Source organism: Scatophagus argus, chromosome 2, assembly GCF_020382885.2.
Source record: "Scatophagus argus isolate fScaArg1 chromosome 2, fScaArg1.pri, whole genome shotgun sequence".
Lineage (NCBI taxonomy): Eukaryota > Metazoa > Chordata > Actinopteri > Scatophagidae > Scatophagus > Scatophagus argus.
Window position 1 is genome coordinate 27,376,530 of NC_058494.1, and position 22,672 is coordinate 27,399,201.

The following is a 22,672-nucleotide window of genomic DNA, read 5'->3' on the forward strand; positions in this document are numbered from 1 at the left end:
TTAGTGTGTACGGGCACTTTGTCATTAAGAGGAACAAACTGAGATCGATCTGATAAATAAGACTGAAACCAGCTTAATGCAGATCCTTTAATACCAATTACGTGTTCCAATCTGTGTGATAAATTATAATGCTCAGTGGTGTCAAATGCAGTGCTAAGGTCTAGCAATACAACGAGATTAAGATAAGATGAACTTTATTGATCCCACAGTGGGAAATTCACTTGTCGTGGCAGCTCACAAGGACAGAAAAAAGTGCGAAAAGCAAAAAGTGTGCAAAACAGTTACAAATAAATATAGAGATAATAAATTAACAGTTTACAGGTACAGTAAACCCAGTACAATATACAGCTATGTACAAGAGGACCAGACTGTTGAGCTGTACAGTCTAACAGCAGTGGGAATGAAGGAGCTGCTGTAGCTCCTTCCTACACTGAGGGTGTAGCAGTCTGCCGCTGAAGGAGCTGCTCAGAGCCTCCACTGTCTGATGCAGAGGGTGAGAGGTGTTGTCCGTGATGGATGTCAGCTTGGCTAACGTCCTCCTCCACAGAGTCCAGTGGGCAGCCCAGGACAGAGCTGGCCACAGTTCTGCCATTTGCACAATATGGCAGCACTGTGACATCTCTTATTCTGATTGTTTTTTTATATTTATATAGTGTTGTTTATATTTATCTGCATTAGGTATTTTTGTTAGGAAATTGGGCTTATACCGGGACCGGGGAAACTAATTTCGGTCCACCTCATGTTTCTACATGTGTGAAATGACAATAAAGCTCCTTGAATCCTTGAATTGAATCTAGAAGGTGGAGGCGACTTTGGCCCTTCTTGTACAGGGCATCAGTGTTATGTGACCAGTCCAGTTTATGGTTGAGGTGGACACCCAGAGATCAGTTCATCTCTGAGCTCAATTGGACGTTTGCAGCATTTGATAACTTTGTGGGTGTGTGACAATAGTTAAAAATGTTAAATTCATTAGGTTTCCTTTGGTCCAGATGTGACATCTAAGACACATTTCAAGAACAAGAGAAGAAAACCTGCCAGTTGCCTTCTGTCTTCCTTGATTTTGTAATATGGTCAAATAAGGTAATGATGTTCAAACTATAAAATCATCCTTCCTTCTTACTGTATTCACCGCAGCAGCAGCAGCTTCACTGCCAGCACTGAGAGGAAAACGGACGAAGTGGCCAACATCCATCTGACATCTTCATCCACCAAAGGTGTCTTCAAGAAAGGTAAAAGTTTATCTGCATTTAACTTGACTCTAAAGGGGAAGGTGGCAACAATATCATTATCAATTATTAGCACTTTAATGGAGTCTCATCTCGTCAAATCTTGTGAAAATTTGAAATGTTTAAGTCTTCACGGCTACACACCCAACCACGTGGCTTCACCATTTTACTGGATCACGTCCATCCCACACACTGATTCTGAGCAGATTTTAAGTATGTAGTGTGTTCACACTGAAAGGGGACAAAATCAAGATGCTAAACACACTCAGGATGCATCTGAAAAACACTTGAATGTGCTTCTTGTGGACACTGTTGTCCCAAAATGTGCTGCACAAAGTTACTGGAGGCTCCGTTCACTAACAGCAGAGGTTGAGTTATGTTCATGAATACGGTATGTTCACGTATTGTCACATGTAATCTGTTAAACCTGCACAGGCAGCTGACTCTCAAACTGAGAAGCTGCTGATGTGTTACCAACACCCTGTAGACGCTCTGTAGGCAGACCATGCAAATGAAGTGTTAGCTTATCAGCCCTCAAAAAGAGGAAGCCACTTCTCTGATGAGCGTGCGGGAAATTTAGCCGTGGGGAGGAGTAATGCAGAATAGTGCACATCAACAACACACGGTTTAAAGTATTCATAATGAGTGTTTCCAGAATAAATATTTTGTCCAGTGTGAACTCACTACATACTCAGAACCTGCTTAGAATAAAGAGGAACTGAGCCGCAACCTTACAGTGTGAAACCGGAGTATTTTATCTTAACTTTTTCTTGGTGCAAATGGGCTTCCAGTGGGCTCCTTCACTGTGCTGAGTCACCAGTAGGGGGAGCTAAACAGCAGGAGTCACTGTTAAAGATTTGTTCATACATGAACACCTCTCATTTTAGTGGACTGACTTCAGCATGTTAGCATGACAATATTAGCATTAAGTGTCTGACTTGGCAGGCTGATCAGATCAGATGATGTGGTCTTCCCTCTAGCGCCACCCTCAGGTTGGATGTTTGCCTCATCAGAAGCAGGAATGTGACAGCTTTCCAAGCCACGTTGGCTCCACTGCTCTTTATGATGATCCTGTTAAAAACATTTTGATGATTAACGTGATCTGTGTGCAGATGGCTGGTCTCTGCTGGATGGCCGTGACGCTCGCCTTCTTCCTGTCTGCTCAACACAGCGTGGCTGCTGTGGACCAGAACAGACTTACTAAAATTGTTGATGGCGTCTTGGGACTGTGAGTTGACTTCTGAATCATTCACTGAAAGATTTGTTCTACCTACACTGGAAAGGTGTTTCTAGCCAAAGGAGTAACCCAAACAACCTCTTGTTTTACTAAAAAACAAATTCAAAGAAGATGGTTTTCGTGAGCAACAAACTGCAAACGAATGTCAGTAAAGCTTTCTGATTATATTTCAGACAATACTGACATCCATCTCAATCTGATAGCAAACTTAAAACACAAATGCTTTGAAACATGGAAGCTATTTTTGATCCACAGATTAACTTTAATTGGTGCATCGAGACTCTGGTTCACTTTTGGTATCAACACCTCAGACATGTTGTGTTCCCCACAAAGGATCTTAATCAAGATGTCCATTTCTTTGTTTGTTTTCTACTGTCAGTTCATCTTACACGAAAGAAACTACTGAGTCTTGTGCGGGACAAACACAGCAAATGACGCAATGCTGCCACTCAGTGATCAACTAAGGCTGCTGCCTCACACGTCCACATGTCAAACTTCCAACAGTGTGCTGAGTTCTGTAGCAAAAGATGTAAAACACATGGAGGATGTTGAGGATGTTTTTACTTTGCAGGTACGGAACAAAGGGCATGTTCAGTCTGGCTGTCCGGATCCCAGATGACCAGAACCAGAACATTCAGAATATCCTCCAGACCCTCTCTGAAAGTGATCCTGTCAAGCCTGTGAGGGAAAAGTTCACCAAAAACGAGGTGTACGTCGGCAAAAGGTTGGTTGCAGCCAAAGTCCTGAAAAAACAAAGCAGAGGAGCTGACCATGCAGAGTCACGAGTTGTGGCCCACCTGCAAGGACTGTGGGACATTCATCAGAATGTAAAAGAAAAAAATCAAAATGAGGTTAAATCTGAAATGTTGCTTTTCTATGTCTATGCCTCCCCATGTGTTGAAAAATGTACAAACAGCAGGCATCGTGACAACATTCTCAACAGGATAGGTCTGATTAAGAATTGGCAAAACTATGCTTTTGTGTTTTCTAAAATATTCAAACCCAGAGTGGGCAAGCCCAATACCCCTGAAGACCTGAAACAAGCCCTTGAGAGGCTTGGGGGGGCAATCGGGCTGGTAAACATATACCGTTGTGACAAACAAGATGGTCAGATGCAGTGCAGAAGCTGCTCTGCTGGAGGACAGGTTGATGAATATTGTTTTTCCGATGAAGTTAATTTTTCCAACCCTGATGATGATGCAACTGCACCTGGGACATCCATACAGCCTCAACCAGGTAGCAGTTACTCCCCCTCACGTAGGCGAAGCAGCAGTGTCAATCCAAGCGCAGGGGTTTCCACAAATGTTGACAGTAACACAGAAGGAGGTCAGGGTGGCAGCGGAGGGGGCAAGCGCAGACGAAGGCGTAACAGGCGCAAGAAGAAGCAAAATACTAATACAGGTGACAATGTTGCCCTGTCTCAAAATGGCCAAAGTACAGATGCTGATCATAACACAGGAGGCGGTCGGGGCATCGGGGGCAAAGTCAGAAAAGTTGGTGGGCGCAGAGTATGGAAAAAACAGAGGAAAGGTGGGAACGAGCAGAAGAAGAAGCAGGCACAGACGAAGAAGAAAAAGCAGGCAAATAAGAGGAAGAAAACGTCAAGCAGAGGGAAAACAGGATGGAGCCAGAAGGTACCATGGAGGGTTAAAAAGAACACTGAGAAGAAGCAGAACACAAGGCCGAGACGCAACAAGAAGAAAAGGAAGATCAGGGGCTAAAGACAGAAGTATGGAGGACAGTGCAGGACGAGCTTAAAAAATCTATGCATAAACTTTGCCAAATGAACTTAATAAATAGACAAGTTTTCTGTTTTAATGTGTAATTATGAAGTACATGTTGGTAGCACAATGTCACGGTTACAGAACAGTGACAACTTCTGCGTTTAGTTCAGTTCCCCTTAAGCTTCTCATTAACTTCAGCAGCTGCAGAGTCTTCGTGTGTTCAGAATGTGATCCAATGAGAGATTGTGTTGTACACATACAAGTACACACAAAAGAATCAGCAGCACTGATACTTTATGAATAAACTGTTCACCCCTCACTTTACATCGTCTCTTGTCAAATACTGATATCTGATGATGATCTCATTCTGAATTTCTGTTCTTTCTGATTAAAGCTTGGCTCAGCATCATCCTGGTCTGACTTTCATTCTGAAGCCCCTTCAGAACAAACAACATTTCACAGTTTGCTTCCTGTAGGCCAAACAGTGAAAGATACTTCAAAGACAACATCTACCATCCTCATCTTCCATCTTTTGCACTGTCTCAGGCTAAATGAAATTGAGTGCTTTAGGATTTCCAGATAAATGTGTCATACTGAAGGCTTTGTAATCTGCACACAGTGATGTGATGTAACACTGTTGATAAAACACTGACAGTGAAAACATACACTAAAGGTTCCAAATAAAAAAAGCAGAATTATTATTATTATTCTTTAAGAAAATTAATCAAGATGCTAATTCTAAACTATAACAGAATTTACACACTATATCTGCTGCCTTTTTGCCACATCTATTTAATTTTTTATGTCTTTTCAGAAACTCAAACACTCTCTGATATGCTTTATAAGGCTAAATGAAAGCTGTCATTCTATAAACGGATAAAACAATATATATATGTAACCAAGCTGGCTAAGCTAGTTAATGTTATAACTCAGTCGCCATTAACCTTGACCTCCCACCTTGACTAAATGGATTTTTTTGTTGCTTTGAGCAAGACAAATGAGGTGTCAGCTAGTATCATGATATTAAAGGCAACATCTCTAAAAACTCTGAAGCTCCAACATCGACACCATCCAGATGGATCAACAACACTACAGGAAAGGGGAGAAACACGTGGTTTTGATTTTGGGGTGAAATGTCCCTTTAAAAAGGTGTTTGTGCAGTTCCCTCTCTAGAAAATTCTTCCTCTCTGGCACAGGCAGCACAAACCGTCCCTTCTTCTGCATTTCGACCAAAATCAACTTTTTGAGTCTGCAAGTGATGATGACGAGGTGGACTCGGTTTTACGCTCTGAAAAACAAAACATTTTCTGACAGAGAGGCAGCACAAGCTCCCTGAAGGACTTTGACCAGGTTTAAAGAAAGGCAAAATTATAATTAAAACAAATGATAACAAAATAAAAAAAATCAATAAATACTCCAAATTGTGACGTACAGAAATCAACTTGTGCTTTTCAACAGTTTTTTGTCTCAGTCAGTCAGTTCAACAACCCCTGGACAGATCACCATCAGTTCTTCAGTTGATAATAATGCTCTCAAGAGGAAGAATCGTCATTTGCTGTGTTTCCTGACCACCATGTACATGTAAGGCAGTTGCCCAATTGTGTCACAAGGTGTCGCTGTTGCAACGTGTACATGACAGGGGTTTAAGCAAAATGTCCTTTCGGGACACCGTAGTGCGACAGCCTAGACAGTTTGGCGCCATAGAGTACTAGTCACAGTACTTCCCCTTGCCCCCACAAGGGTTCTGGAGGAGTAGCCACTGTGTTAGAGAGGGAGCTGACAGACGGTGAAATAAACACTTGGCGAAGGTCTCGATCACAATCCCGAACCCCGCCTCTGGTGACTCCTTTCCCCCCGCAAGTACACTCCCCCAAGAAACATCATAACATCACAACACAACGCAGAGTCCAGGGGAGGTGTGGAGGGACGGTCGGCAGTCTGGGTTACATACACAAAAAGGGAAAAATTAAATCCTCCTAAACAAATTTAATCCATTAATACAACACGAATAGACCAACAGGTGGAGTCTGGACCCACTTCAGTGATTGAGAATCTCCTTTTGACAGGATCATATGGTTATATGTATTCCCAGACGCCTATTTGATTAAAACCATAGAATCGATGAATAATTTCATCACAGCAATTTACAAACACTTAACTTTAGAACATTACTTAAAAAGGGCATAAAAATGTTCCTTCCTTCTGACTGTATTCACTGCAGCAACCCCTTGTCTCCTAAAACAGAAAAAGAGGAACAGCCAAACAGAAACTTATGAAATACATGACATTATGATATTAACACAATGACTCATGTTCTGATCGGGCTACTTTGACCTCTCAAGGTCTGGAGGAAGAAGGGTGGGAGCAGGGTGTCTATGGTCTGCAATGCTTAGGTGGTAACAAATGATTTTTCATTTGCATCAGATGAGGGTCTTGTCTCTGTACCCATATTGGTAGACCTCCATACATTTTCACTGTTACGCAGATGACATGCAATTGTATTTATGAAACCAATCAGCTAACTTCGGGTATGCCTTAAACACATAAAAACTTGGATGACTTGCAATTTTCTCCTTTGATTCAGACAAAACTGAACTTATTATGTTGGGCCCTAAACACCTTAGAAACAAATTATTTAGTGCTATAGCTACCTTGGATGGCATTAACTTGGTGTCTAGCCCCACCGTAAGAAATCTGGGAGTTATGTTTGATCAGGATGTGTCCTTTAACTCACACATAACCCAAATTTCAGGGACTGCCTTTTTTCACCTTTGCCACATTGCAAAACATTAGGCACATTGTGTCCAAAAAAACTAGTCCATGCATGTATTACCTCCAGGCTGGACTACTGCAACTCCCTGTTATCAGGCTTCCCCAATATTTCCTAAAGACTCTCCACCTAATCCAGAGTGCTGCTGCACATGTACTGGCCAAAACTCATATGAGAAAGCATATTTCTCCTGTACTGACTTCTCTACACTGGCTGACTATAAAATTCAGAAAAAAACTTGAAATTACTCCTCACATACAAAGCCCTAAATGGTCAATTAACATTTTATCTCAAAGAACTGATAGTGCCTTATTATCCACCTAGAATTCTATTATGCAGGGTTACTTGTGTTTCTTAGAGTTAGCAAAAGTAGATCAAGTTTTCAAGCTCTCTTCCTATGGAACCATCTTCTGGTGGTTCCATGGAAGATGGGAACCTGCCTTCTTAAAGGAAGTTTTTCCTCTCCACTGTCACCAAGTGCTTTCTTGTGGGGGATTTTTTGGGTCTTCCTAAAAATAAAGAGTTTGGTCTAAACCAGCTCTAATTGGAAAGTGTCATGAGACAACTTTTGTTGTTGTGATTGTTGATGGCAGAGAACAATCTGTGTTGTATCAGTATACTGATACTGATACTTATACTGTATACTGATACTGATACAATACTACAATCTGCACTGCAGCCACATGATTAATGTTTTTCTCTTCACCTGTCAGTGGTGTTAATGTTGTGACTGATCACAGTCTGATCAGTGTGCGTCTTCTGCTGAACTGGATGAAGAGGCAAGATGAAAACAGGAAGATTTCAGTGTTGCAGTAAATCTTCTAGTCATCCACTGAGCAGAAGTCTTCATCTTATCTTCATCTCTTCATGACTAAGCTGTAAGAGGCTGTTACAACTCACAGCTCACAGTGGGATTGCTGCTGCAGTTTGTTGTCAATAAGCTTTTTGTTTGTTGGCTGTTGTACAATGGAGCATTTAAGAGTATTTAATCAGTGAATGACTTCACCGATTAATCAGAATGGCTGCTGATTAACTTTCAGTCTATCATGTAATCTTTTCAGTCAAGTGGGGCAGCTTTTTTGGAAAGTTAAGTCTATAAAATGTCAGAAAATTGTTACCTTTCTCAGCCTCATTTCTCACATCACACATTTTCCTGTCTGTGTTGTATGAATACTGTGTATATGCTATCAAAGGAAACAGACAGACAGAGAGACCAAACCAAACTGTGGATTCCAGTCACGTCACTGCTGTTGTTTCTCTCCTTTTGAACAACAGATAGCAGAGACTGAGAGTTAAACAACAGTTAATTAACAGTCCAAACCCAAAGCTTCTTTTAAGACTTTATTTCCTGTCAGAGATAACAAAGTAAAGCAGCAAATCCTGACATTCAAGAAACTGGAACCATCAGATGGTTGACATTCTTGAAAAATGTCTGAAACAATTCATCCATTATCAATCAGTTGGCAACGGATTTTCTTTCTCTTTCTCTTTCTCTTGTAAACACAACCATCCCCAGCACGTACCAGGCAGAGCCCTGACCCCCCTCGGATACTCAGACCACATCTCTGTTGTGCTCATTCCGGCATACAGACCACTTGTCAGACGCACCAAACCGAAGCAGATGAAAACCTGGCCAGTGGGAGCCATCTCTGACAACGAGTCAGCTCACAGAGAGGAGGTTCAACGTCTAACGGACTGGTGCAAAGTCAACAACTTGTCCTTGAACATCAGCAAGGCCAACGAAGAGCGTGACCACTCTCCGGTGACTACTGATGGCTCCACCGTGGAGATCCACGCAAAGCCCTGAGCATTGTGGATGATCCTGCACATCCATCTCACAAACTGTTCACTCTTCACTAAAACTGTTCAGCTTCATTCCCCAAGCCATAAGACTCAATTGTCAGACGCCGGACTGAGTATACTACACAACAACAATTGCACATTGTCACCTTATACCTCGTAATATTTACAACAACTGTTCTACCTGCACTTTATGACTGTCTCAAACAGGTCATAACAGGACCGTGTTCTGGTCGGTGCTGCAAGTATAGTCTGTACAGTCCTTGCTATGTATAGTCCTGTGCATTATGTATAGTCTTGTGTCAGATTGCATGTTCAGTGTGTGCCAGTTGGCCACCCACCTAGAGCCTGGGTCTGCTCCGAGGTTTCTGCCTTTTAAAAGGCACAATAATGTACAACATACTTGCTATATGACACACTGAAAATGTGTTGTGGAGATGAAACTGTGTCTGATGCCTTTATGTCTTCTTCTTCAATTTAAGTTTAGATTCAAGTTTTCACTCACTTCTATTTCTCAACCAAGAAGAAAAGACAAATAATGGTGATAGCGAATTATTTCATCCTCTTTTCAACTTGTTGAGTCATACTTCACAACTTCTTCTCATCTTCCACCTGCTTTTTGGAAGACAAATATGGTTATGATGCCAAAGAGAGGGGTTTGGTCATGGTCTGCCCGCTGTATTATAAAAAATATCACTTCCCTCTGCACACTGAGAAGAAGACAGGAGGAGTCTTCAGAACATCTGTCGGACATCTGTCTCCACCAGAGCAGGTACAAGCAACCACCGATTGTTCTCACTGTCGGTTAATCTGCTGATGGTTTTCCTCAGTCTCCAGTTTGGTCTATGAAACTTCTGACAATAGTGAAAACTACCAGGCACACTTTCCTAAAGCCTGGTGTTACCTCTCCAGCTTGACTGACAGTCCGGTGCTTAAAGAAGCAACAAGTCCTCTCATTTGGGAAACTGAGTCGTCAAATGTTTGGCCTTTGTGTATGAAAATAAAGTTGATCTGTTGTGTGTGAGTCTGTTAAAAGCCTGTCGTTTTTATTAATCCCGATCTGTGTGCAGATGGCGGGCCTGTGCCGGACGGCGGTGCTGCTGGCCGTCTTCCTGTCTGCTGGAAACAGTTTGGCTGCTGTGGACAAGAACTGGCTCACAAGCATCGTGAAAGGCCTCAAGAACAAGTGAGTCCTCAAAGACAGCTGATCCTTACTACTACTACTACTACTACTGCTGCTCCTACTGCTACTGCTGCTGCTACTACTACTATCACCACTACTGCTGCTAGTACTACTACCACTACTACTACTACTACTGGTACTACCACTACTACTGCCATTGCCACTTCTACTGCTGCTACTACTACTACTAGTACTACTACTTCTAGTGCTGCTGCTACTACTACTACTACTGCTACTAGTACTACTACTTCTAGTGCTGTTGCTACTACTACTAGTACTGCTGCTACTACTACTACTGCTAGTAGCATACTATCACCACTGCTGCTGCTGTTGCTACTATCACTACTACTGCTGCTAGTACTACTACCACTACTACTACTACTATTACTACTACTACTACTGCTGCTGCTGCTGCTCCTGCTAGTACTACTGCTCCTACTACTACTACTACTACTACTACTACTGCTGTTACTACCACTACAACTGCTGCTCCTTACTACTACTGCTGTTGCTACTACTTCTACTGCTACTGCCACTATGACTATGACTACTGATACCACTACTACTACTGCTACTACCAGTACTTCTACTAGTAACCTACTATTACCACTGCTCCTGCTGCTACTATCACTACTACTACTGCTGCTACTACTATTCCTGCTACTATTGCTACTTCTGCTACTACTACTACAGCTGCTACTGAATGAGTAAATAAACAATTAAAAAATGTGTGTATATACTTTAAAGAATATTAAGTTAACGAAAGTTAAAGTTTTCCAGTTTACAAGTCAAAAAGAGTGAGCTGGAGTGTTGATATGACTTACAGTATTCATAAATGTTGTTACTGCAATGTGCTGTTCAACACTTGTTCACTATTTTGAGTTTTTCATTAAAATTTAAAAGACTATTGATTTGGACTTTTCCCTCCCTGCCCTTTTGTGACTCTGCATCGGAGTTCAGCCCTCTGAGGCCCCCAGTGACGCTTTTTGACAGAATTGTTGTGACTAATAAAGAGCTAATATGTTACTAGTATGCATGCTAACACGCCGCTAGCTAATGGTTATTATTATGTTTTCACTGTGTTCACAATATTCATGTATTTATCAAGTGTTTTTGTATGTCGAGTTCCTTATGGTTTCTGTAAGGCTTGATTTAGTGTGACGATTGACTCTTTGCAAAAATTAACTTTCACATCCATCACTAACCTCACAAAATGGTCCACTTCAGACTATAAGGGCCCAGTTCATCAATGGTAACTCAAACGTGTGCAGTCGTTATCCTTGTCACTGAAATTCTTCTCTTATAAGCTGTTCCAGCACAGGACCTTTAAAACTGTTTTTGTTTATTCTTTATGATTCTGAATTTATCAGCAGTTTCACAATTCTCAAACTTTATTTACAATCATCAACAGTATATACCTTATACCAAGATACTCATTAAAAATGTTTTCCTTTGGCAGAATTGCACTTGGTGACTCCCTCAGTCTGGCTGTGAACCTCCCACTGAACCAAGACCCTAATAACCTAAAGCAAGTTCTTCTTCCTGACCCAGCAAACAAAGTGAAGGAAACGTACCAGGGCGCCAGAATGGTGGCAGCAGCACAATCAATGGCTGTCGCACGTGTTCTCGATGCCTTGTCAACACAAGAACCGGTCACAGAAAACAGTGTAGTAACAGTCTCACCAACAGACAGAGTCAAACCAACAGCACCAGATAAACAAACAGGCACACACTGGCGTGGGAGGGGTAGATGGTGTGGAAAAGTTGTCTGGGTTGGAAGGAAATGCAGGCGTAAAAATATCTGCAAGGGTAGAAGAGGCAGATGGCGGGGATGGGGTAGATGGTGTGGAAGAGGTGGCTGGGGTAGAAGGAAATGCAGGCGTAGAAGGATCTGCAAGGGTAGAAGAGGCAGATGGCGGGGAAGAGGTGGCTGGCGTGGGAGGGGTGGATGGGGTAGAAGGAAATGCAGGCGTAGAAGGATCTGCAAGGGTGGAAGAGGCAGATGGCGGGGAAGAGGTGGCTGGCGTGGGAGGGGTGGATGGGGTAGAAGGAAATGCAGGCGTAGAAGGATCTGCAAGGGTGGAAGAGGCAGATGGCGGGGAAGAGGTGGCTGGCGTGGGAGGGGTGGATGGAATAGAGGGTGGCGCAGAGGCTGTCGTGGGAGAAGTCGTGGAGGCTGGCGTGGAAGAAGTCGTGGAGGCTGGCGTGGAAGAAGTCGTGGAGGCTGGGGTAGAGGCTGTAGTAGAGGCTGGCGAGGAGGTCGGGGCAGAAGGTCCTTTGGGTGAAATGATTTAAATGAGATAATTTGTGAGAAGCTGCTAATCTGGGCTGCAGTCCCATGAAAAATTGCTTATTTCCTTTTCTTCCATCAAGGCTCCAGATGAACGTTTTTCATCACTGTCCCACAGCTGTCCCAAAAAACAATTTTAACCATAGCAAAGTGAAAGTAAACCATCTCAAACTCAAACTGCTGTTTCTTTACTTGGCGGCCATACTTATTGGTTAAAAGTATTAGCATTCATAGTATTTTACAAGTATTTATTATGCATTCAAAAAGATAAAACTGGGGGGTATTCTGTAGCCCAAAAAGCATCTGAACTTAATGCAATTATGATTTAAACGTGCAATTTTGATTTTCACATAGTTTATATATAGCTTTTAATACCAGATGCTGCAGACAATACATAGTCTTCTTCCCCTTCAGGCACTGATGAACCAAACTACGCCACAAAAGTATAACCAGTGTGTTTATTTCAGTCCAAAGCAAAATGTCAGAATTTTTATTTATTTATTTGTTTTTTCCTTTTTTTTCAAATGAAAACCAAGCATCAACCACCTCTGCTGTGATTTCAGAAATCTAAATTACAGGAGCAAACCTAAGCATAAAACCAGACACTGCTTCAAAGTTTGAAATGGTTACAAAATACTTGTAGTAAATACAGTTCAACCGGTCCATTGATTTCCCAGGCCTACATTAGTGCAAATACGCCCAGTACTAGTGGGAATGGATATGCATTGTGATGTTACTGAGTTTGTTTAATGTGGACATTAGACTCTTGGTATCTGTGTGTTGAATCCTGAGTCAAAGCCAGTTTTACTGACCAGCCACAGGAAATGTGACCTCAGTGCCTTTCAGTTAGCGACACAGAAATGACCGTTTAGCTGATCAGGACGGAAGATGAACAGCTTATTTTCACCTTGTTTCAGATTGCGGTAGTGTTCTTCACTCACATTAATAAACTGAACAAAAGAAAAGGAGTGTTAATGTAAAGGAACCTCAGTATCCTCAGTACTTACAGTGTGTAATTGTACTCAGTACTTCTGTAAAGCATCACCATCATCTGTTGTTCTTTTCTTTCTGATTAAAGCTTGGCTCAGCATCCACTCCAGTCTGTCCGTGTGCCACTCATTTGGAAACTCATGCCTTAAAAAATAACGTAGTGCCCCTAAAAAGTAAACACAGAGTCCATTAAGCAGGTGACCGTCTTACCATCGTAGATACAGTTTATGCCGATACCCTGAGGAATATCACTCTATGTAGACTCTGTGAGTCACATAACACGTTAGAGCCTGCGTGATTAATTAAAATGTCCCATTTTAACTACCTAGTGAATCTAATCTATTCAAAAGTGAGAAAATATTAAAGCTGTAGTCTGTCGCTGTACACTCTGGACATGGACATCACTGTTGAGTTTATCAAATGTATTCCCATTGAGATAGCAGACATCTCAACAGCCAGAACTCTGCAGGTCAAATCAAAACTATCTGGATGATAAACAGCACTACAGGGAACGTGAAACATATGTAATTTTGATTTTTGGGTAAACTGTCCCTTTAGGTTAAAAAAAATAGCAATTGCACACTTAGGAAGAATATGAGTTTTGGAAAAATCAGCATCATGAAATTCTCAAATAAAAATGCTGTTTTAGTGAAAAACGCTTTCAGGCACATCTGTGGATTCTCAGTCATCCCGGTCATCCCGGTCTTTGACTCTTTGAGTGACTTCCAGGCATAAGGATAAGAAATAAACAGAAACAAAACAGAAATAAAAAGTGTGCTCAGTTCTTCCAGTACTGAACAGGGTTATGAATCTGCATCGCTTTGTTTCCATTTAGTCAGTAATTTCAAATAAAACGAACCTAACTCGTAACTTAACGTTGATGACGATAATAGATTACATTCATTCAGAAAACTAAACGGGAATAAAATGCCTGGCACGATAAAACTACAACTCCCACAATGCAATTCTGCCTTGACGGACTTCACGTGATATGCTGCATCCGCTTCACGTGACCGTGCTGACAGGAAAACATGGCGGACGTCGAGGCGACGAAGTCTTTGAGCGGGCTTCTGAACGGAATCGCTCAGATCGTATATTACGCCAACAGCGACATCACAGAGGAGCTGCTGAAGGACGAGCTGTACCCCGAGCTGTCGCGGGAGGAGTTCACGGCCCTGCGGGACAGGATGACAGGCCTCCTGAAGGTGATGAAACGCCTCCGTCCTGCGGGTCACAAAGCGGGAGTGTCGTCTGGGTCATTAGCTGTGTCAGCAAGTCATTGGTAGAAATCAAGCTGCGTGGACTGTTTTTAACGCAGGGGCCCGTTTGTTAGAGTTTTCAGGTAAATGTCAGCAAACAGCTCGTGTTTATGAATCGTGATTTGATCTGTTCCATACACTCAGTGGCTCAGACTGGCCGAAATGTTAACGGTGCGGCGTGAAACTTATTCACATTGATGTTTTTATTCTGTGGTCCACGCCTGTGTGTCCTACCTGTTGTCAGCAGGGGGCAGCACTGGCATAGCAGGTCAGCCTTTGAGTAAGACTCACCTCCCTCTTTGGATTTTTTGGATGTGAACTTTGGCACATTTTGGTTTAAGAAACAAAACAAAACTGCAGAGCTCCAGTTGTGTGGTGCACCTCAGCTGATCTTTCTCATCCTCTCAGTCTATCGCCACAGCAGACATGGACCACGCCCAGCTGGAGGCCTTCCTCACAGCCCAGACCAGGAGGCAGGGCGGCGGTGGGGTGACCGCCGAACAGGCCGCCGCCCTCTCTCGCTTCTGGAAGAGCCAGAGAGCGCGAGTGCGGGAGAGCTTGTTGGCTCAGAGCCGCTGGCAGCCCGGCCTCAGGGGCCTCTCCTGGAGGGTGGACCTCCAGACTGCAGCCAGCCGGGGTGACGCAGCCCACAGCGGCCCCGTTGCACTGGTGGAGTTGGAGCTGGGCCGAGCCGGACAGGTGAGTCTGACATCTGGTGTTTCCTCTGCTGCTCACTCGGGCTCATGGTTTTCGCTGACCAGGACAGCCACAGTGTTCTGCTGCACTTTCCTGCCCTTTTTGGTTTTTCTGGAACACAAATGTGTGATATAACTGCTAAGGGACTGAATGGACCAGCTGGGGCTCAGTTCCCCACCAGCTGAACTCAGCAGTACAGCATGTACATTGGAACCATGAACCATCAAGTTATACACAAAAAGTAGATCTCGACATGAATGCTGTTGCTTCAGTTTTCATTTGTTGACTCACACACAATCAAGAAAATAAAAATAATTTTACTGTATGCAGTATTATTGTAACAGTTATGGTAACACTGCTTCTGTCAATGTATTATCAGTCTCTATAAACAGATAACTGCACATGAATCAGACGATAACCAACTGGATCAGATCAGATCAGATCAGATCAGAATTCCTTTATTAATCCCTGGAGGGAAATTCTTGTTTCTACAGACAATTGCACATGCAGTATTCCCGACCAAGAAAGGAGAAAAGTGCAGAGTATATAAATAGGATAAACAAAAACTAAAATCTCAAGTACAGTAGTATTTACAAAAACTGTATTCAAAAAATTTTTTAAGAAAATTTAAAAATACAGGTATGTACAATGTGTAAAAGTAGCCAATATGTACATTGTATAAACAGTGAGTGTGTCCGTCACAGTGCTGAGTTTAACAGTTTGATGGCGACAGGCAGGAATGATTTCCTGTGTCGCTCTGTGGTGCATCGTGGCAGTATGAGTCTGTTGCTGAACGAGCTCCTGTAGCCGATCAGCACATTGTGGAGAGGGTGAGAGGGAAAGTCCAGTATAGTCCTTATTTTGGACAACATCCTCCTCTCAGACACCACTGTCAGAGAGTCCAGTTCCTCTCCCACAACATGGCTGGCCTTCTTGATGATTCTGTTGAGTCTGTTAGTGTCCCTCACCCTCAGGCAGCTGCCCCAGCAGGCAACGGCATATGTGATGGCACTGGACACCACCGACTCGTAGAACATCCTCAGCATCGTCCTGCAGATGTTGAAGGACCTCAGCCGCCTCAGAAAGTAGAGGCGGCTCTGGCCCTTTCTGTAGACCATGTCCACGTTCTTGCACCAGTCCAAGATTGAGAACAATCGATACAATGCAGTCCAATATTTAGAATGTAAATTGAAAGCCATACACTTCAAATATTAAAGATAACCAGGAAAAATATTGTGTCTTTGACGTGGCTCATATTCTCATGAGAGAGCTGGTGTGTGTGTGTGTGTGTGTTGTACACGCAGGAGGAAAGGTGGGCGGGACAGTCCCCCGTCCAGCAAACACCTGTCACCTGAGTGAAAGTCCCTGCCTGTACTGTAAGTGAGCCAAAGCTCAAAGGTGACACCTACTGGACAGTATGGTGTCCTGCAGACACTGAACTCCAGAAGTGGTTTCTACATGGACATTGACTGAAAAATAAATAATTAGGTTCGTAACCAACTTGTGTTTCTGCTGCTGACTAGCAGAGGCTGCCACCTGATGTAGAATCTGCGTGGTGGAACGTTGTGCTTTTATGCCATTTAAACTCGACAGCACCGGCGTGAACTGGTTTTGGAGACAGATTCCACTGTGGCAGGGGGGCCTGGCTCTGGATGTGAGCGGATTTCTGGTGTGTTTTAATAAGTCCCGGTCCTACGAGGAGGCTAAATTGACTCGATCTGGGTCCTGGGCTGAAGAGAGTCACGGAGCCCCTCTCAGGGGATGGTTCAGTCCAGGCTACTGTTTGGATGGTGACCTTAATTTCAAAACAAACTCCATTTTGGTGGGAAACAAATCTCATCTGAAGCCAGGGACTTGGCGACGTGAGTTGAGCAGGTGTGTTAGAGATGGTTTGGGTTGTTGAGTGTCTTTATGTGTGCAGTCTTTTGGTCGTTTTCGGTTTCAGCTAAGCCACAAAGCCAGTATGTCTTCCTGTTTCTGCTGCTGGGACATGATGTCCCTCTTGGTCCGCACACATTAGAGTCATTCAGAGTTACTGTTGCTGTGTCCCCTTATTTTGATACGATTTGATGAAAGAAAGTGACCAGATTTAAATCAAACAAACTCCAGAAGAATGACCGATGATGTCAGGATGAGGATTTTAAACAGACATCCTGTGCGTTTTAGAACTTTTACTGCGTCTGGATTTGGCCCCAACATACATAACAGAGTTGTTGACCCCGTTTTGTTTTAAATGATTGTTAAGCACTTTGGAAACCTGGTTTTTGAAAGGTGCCATATAAATAAAGTTATTGTAATTATTACATGAGCCAGCCTGCAGCCTGAGGTCCTCAGGTGGGGACCTTTTGGACGTTCCAAAGGTTAAAGACTGAAGGTGATCAGGTTTTTGCTGTCAGGGCTCCTCGGCTCTGGAACGACCTGCCCGAGGAGATCAGGCTTTCAGGGTCAGGGACTTCTTTTAAAACCCGTTTATGTAGACAGGCTTATATGTGATGTCGTCTTTTTACCGACCGTTTATCTTGTTCCTATCTTCTTCCTACATTTATTGACGATTAACTTTCTTACTGATTTTTTTGGCAGCTTGGGAACCTGCTTTTTAAAAGGTGCTGTGTAAATAAAGTTATTATTATTATTGTTATTGTTATTCCAATTGTAGGTAAAAACAGCATGTGGGTCGAGGAGCAATACTAGTACTACTAATACTGGGAGCAAAAACTTTTCCAATGATCAGAGTGGTGAATTTGTTTTATCCTACAACCACCACTTTACTTTTCCAGACTTTTAGACGTTACTGTGTATTGGACCTGTTCAGAAGAAACCAACATGGATTTGTTCTTTTTAAATGTATTTTTTCGTATGTACTGTATGTTTTTTTGTTTTGTTTTGTTTTTTTGGCAGTTGAGTTTTGGGTTTGTCTTTGGTTGAAGTTCAAAAATGTCTCAACACTTTGGTTACAATCACGTGTCAGGGCCGACACACAAAGGCAGACAACCACACACATACACAATGATGGTCAATGTTGAGCAGCCAGTTAACCTAACGAGTATGTTTTTGGGACTGTGGGAGGAAGCTGGAGAAAACCTACACAGGCACAGGGAGAACATGCAAACTCAAACCCAGATTTGAACCTGGAACCCTCTTGCTGTGAGGTGACGGTGCTGACCACTGCACCGCCCTGCTGCCCAGTCTCACAGAACATCCAGCAACATGGCTGTATTTAGTAGACGGGAAACTGCCAAACCTCAAGACAACTCGTTATCTCCTTAGATTAAAGGAAGTTGGACTTGATGGTGAGCCTTCCAGCTTATCATGGAGCCCCTGGACCGTGGCCATGTGGCCATGTGGAAGCTCAGATTTCTGATGAATCTTTGTACAGCCAATCACACAACAGCTTTTCCCCATTTTATGTTTGGATTTATTGTTTTGGCAACATTCCAGTTGAAGCTAACAATGCAGCACCTGTCACCATGGCAACCTCCACCTGCTGTGACATCACGTGCACAGCCTCACCAAAACTCCATCAAAGACACTTTCCTTTGATGATGTCATCACGAGCTTTGAAGCTGAAAAGGAGAAGAAGAGGAAGCGTTTTCAGATCCCACAGATCGCGCTTTACATTCAGTACTGAGTGTCACCGCAGTGACCCACGTTATCGAGAAACCGATCAAAGACAAGGAAGAAAGATGGCGAAAGCAAAGACCGCAGACCTGGACTCTCGTGTGAAGTCCTACATTGCAAGCTGGGAGATGGATGTCAGTAAAGAGCTCCAGCTGACCAAGATGAACCTCATGTGTTGTTCGCCAGGTGCTAAAGCTCAACTGAAGACCAAATACGAGACCCTGGGTGCAGTCCTCGATCTGCTCCAGGGTAAAAAGGTAAAGGACACCTGCGGCAAAAGAGAGCTGAGGGAAGAGATCGCATCTCTCAAGCTGAAGCTGAAGGAAGCCAAAGACAAGGAGAAGCAGGCTCTTTACAGCCTTCGTGTCCAAGTTAAAATAAGTGCTGACCTGAAAGTCGAGCTTAAGCGCCATTACAAGAATGCAAAGGAAGCAGACAGGACAAAGCAGGAACTCCGTCAGCAGATGAAGGAGGCCCAGGAGGACTTTGCCTCCAGACTGAGTCTGGTGTCTGCCGTCAATGTGGACCTCAGGTCCAAGCTGGAGGAGGCTCAGAAACAGCTGCAACACCCGCCCAGCTGGAGCACAGAGGCGCCTCTGGACCTGGCAGAGGTTCAGTTGCAGCTGAAGAATTCCACCAAAGAGCTGGAGAAGCAAGCTGCCTTCATTCAGTCCAGAGAGCAGCGGGACGAGGACGCCGAGCCAGAGACGGACGAGAAGCTCCAGGCTCCGAGAAGGTGCCAGGATCTCCGTGTCAAGATGCACGGGGCTCTTGGCTTCAAAATGCCGGAGCGTAAATCAGACCTTCGTGGAAAAGATGTCCAGCCTGACGAGGAGGAAGAGGAGACGACGGTTTGCCTCAAGATCGGTCAGGTTAAGGAAATCATGGACGAAGCGATCGCTGAGGTTTGGAAGACTCATGAAGCTACGCTGCAGAAACAGAGAGAGGACATCGAAGAGCTTCAGGAGTCTCTGGAATTTGTCGAGGACGAGCTGGACATCCAAACTCTAAACTCCAGAAAAGTCCTAGAAAGGAAGGAGCAAGAGTGGGCAGACAAGTATGAGGAGCTTGAGACCAGGTTTAAGGAAATGTCAGATCGCGTCAGGAGGCCCAGGAGGAGGAACTGGTTTGTCAGGATGTTTACGGGCTGCTGTTCACGTGTAGAGGACACTGATCCTGACTTTGACTCCATCTGACCGTCCAGCTGTCCGTGGAGGGGAGGCTCTCAGTGTTTCTGAACACATCAAACCACAACACGGTGGCCCATTGGTCAGCACTGTGGCCTCACATGAGGGTGGGATTCCCGGCCTTCCTGTGCGGAGTTGGCATGTTCTCCCCGTGTGAGTGGAGGTTTTCTCCGGGTGCTCCGGTTAGCCTACCATCAAAACGTGTCACATTAATTCAGCCGTCAGTCGTTTCGATCTCGACTGTGATTAAATATGACAAATAAAGCTTAAATAAATCAAAAAGAATCTAAAATGAAGTCACATCTGACTTTTTTATTTTTCTGATCAGGGTTTTGATTGCAGCTTCTTGCTGAAGTCGTTTCTTAAAAACCATTTCCAGGTACTGAGCTGTACACTTTTGTGATACTTTTCTTGAAGTATTTCCATTTTAAACTTTGTAGCTTAACAGTGAAGGTGGTCCTGGTCCCCTGACCTCCGACGGGGCCATGGGACCATGTGAGTCACTATACAGTCAGTACAGTCAACAATTTAATATCGTGTAGATGGATTTTATTTTCTGACTGTGCTGTGGATGATTGAGAGCTCCAAGAATTGTTTACATCTAATTCCATGTTTTCAATGGAGCCACATTTTAGCAGGAAAATTCTGGAAAGAAATGACACTTTTCATTGTTTGTTTTGTAAAATAATATGGATGCTATGAGTCCAGATGTCCAAACAGACAGTCCACTGTTGTCTGACAGAACATCAGTGATGTTGCCCACCAGCAGACCTCGGGCTCAGTGCGGCACAGGCTCAGTTTGTCTGATATTACTTTAGATGGCATCTCTCTTCAATGCCACGAAACAGTTTTCTGGCCGGACTTCCTCCAGTTCTTGTTGAGTCAGCAGCTCTACAGAGAGGCCAAAGACCAAAGGAAAGAAAACTGACATGAGCTGAGCTGCTTTACGGTCAAAGTTAATAAGTTGTAATGCTTTGTGTTTACTCACACGCTCTGAATGTCTGTGCTCGAACTGGAGTGTTAATAATGTCTTCCTCCTCCCGCTCAGGACTCGGAGTTTGTGTGTCTGGAGTTTGACGAAGCCAAAGTCAGCCAGGTGCTGAAGAAGATGGCTGACGTCCAGCAGAGCATCGACAGCATCGTCCACCGCACGTGAAACCTTTTGTCGTCAGGCAGCAGAGAAGCGGTGAGGTGTGACTGTCGCCTGACCGGCTTCAGCCGTCCGGTTGCTGCTCTGTTGAACCCGTTTCATCAGACGTTCAGACTGGATCCGACCCGCCTACAGACGCTGATGGGACATTCTGTATACAACATACCATCACCGCACACATACGTTTGCACACGGTCATGTATGATTTTTAACCTGCCGTAACAAAGTTGTTAACGAAAAGTGTTTTACTGTTTGCGTGAGGGTGATCCCTCTGCAGTCCTCTGATAGGGTGAAGGCTCCTCTCTGAGCACAGCAGCTCCGCCCTCTTTGGAGACACAGAAGGTCAAGATCACAGGAATCTAAAGGTGTGTTCAGACTCAACCTAAAGTGGATGTTTAAGATGGAGCGATTGCACACAGGGTCCATACGAAGAGGCAGGATGCTAAATTTTAACGAATATTTAATTCAATCGAACTTTATTCACCTTCAGATGAAATTTTACACAGCAGCTCGACAAACACCTGCAAAAGTCAAGAATTACTGGTAGAAATAAATACATGTAAAGTATTTTTCATGTCAAAAGGTTGTACAGTGTTTACAACAAGGAGGAGACAATGTGCAATACCTACTACATGATCATTAGGTCAATTTTAATTTGACCAAATACACGTGAAATTACATGACATTCCCGTCAGCCTCAGCTGCACATCAAGCTAAGTGCTAATTAGCAAGCTAACTTTTAAATCTATAATGGTGAGCTTGAGCTTTGACTCTTAGCATCATTGTTTTGACTGTGTTGATATGCTAACACGACGACACACCTCCAGATGGTGATGAAACTGCGTAAAACATCAGAATGAGATAATCTGCTAATCTTGTTCGACATAAACTCGACTGACAGCAGCACAGAGGCAACATATTGAACATTCTGCTTATCCTGAGTTTGATGCCAGCAACACGTGACACGTGACAACAACACACTGGGAAGGTCTGGAACATTGGGCAGGTAAACCGCTTCATGGATAACAGGTGATGTGATTGTGATTGGGTATGAGAGGGGCATCCTTGAAACCCTGAGTCGCTGGCGAGCAGGTTCACCGCGTTCAGAAACACCAAGGTGAGATAAGCAGTTGGCTGATAGTGTAGCTCACAAAGTCCAGTCCACACTCATAAACGGTGGCCTCTTACTGATACGAGCAGACCGTTGAGAAGAGTTTCGAGTGACTATCTAAAGAGTGTCCACGCCTCTCCAGTGGGTTACTTTGCCTTATCTCTAAGCTAATAATACGATAAAACCAAGCTTCGTTGTTTTTTCAGCTTATTTCCTGTGTCTGTGTTCAGAGAGGAGGCTGCCTTACTTCAGAGGTGGATGACATCTCACAAAGTCTCAAATCGAGTCGATAAACCATATAAAACTTGTTCAGGTCGCGATTCTGCTGTTGAGCTGCAGTTTTGCGTTACTGTAATCTGATGAACTGTAGATAAAATGTTCTTATACGGAGTTTTGTGCCAATAGAGATTAAAAGCAAAAGAGAAATTTAA

The 22,672-nt window shown here is 43.6% G+C and overlaps 2 protein-coding genes across 4 annotated transcripts; both read left to right on the forward strand.

The window, feature by feature from the left end:
- Positions 1-1,100: 1,100 nt before the first annotated feature.
- On the forward strand, positions 1,101-4,596 carry si:dkey-96g2.1 (uncharacterized protein LOC795315 homolog). Of its 2 annotated transcripts, XM_046375768.1 has the most exons (4): positions 1,101-1,229; positions 2,339-2,454; positions 3,035-3,775; positions 3,914-4,596. In XM_046375768.1, the coding sequence occupies exons 2-4, from the start codon at positions 2,339-2,341 to the stop codon at positions 4,182-4,184; spliced, it is 1,128 nt and encodes a 375-aa protein (XP_046231724.1). In that variant the 5' UTR covers positions 1,101-1,229; the 3' UTR covers positions 4,185-4,596. The 2 variants fall into 2 exon arrangements, with proteins under 2 accessions (XP_046231724.1, XP_046231716.1); XM_046375760.1 differs by having other exon boundaries at positions 3,035-4,596.
- Positions 4,597-14,206: 9,610 nt separating this feature from the next.
- commd1 (copper metabolism (Murr1) domain containing 1) lies at positions 14,207-22,672 on the forward strand. 2 transcript variants are annotated; one of them, XM_046375793.1, is made up of 3 exons: positions 14,207-14,425; positions 14,888-15,178; positions 21,029-22,672. In XM_046375793.1, exons 1-3 carry the CDS (start codon positions 14,252-14,254, stop codon positions 21,134-21,136), a joined length of 573 nt encoding a protein of 190 aa, XP_046231749.1. In that variant the 5' UTR covers positions 14,207-14,251; the 3' UTR covers positions 21,137-22,672. The 2 variants fall into 2 exon arrangements, with proteins under 2 accessions (XP_046231749.1, XP_046231758.1); XM_046375802.1 differs by having other exon boundaries at positions 14,421-14,562.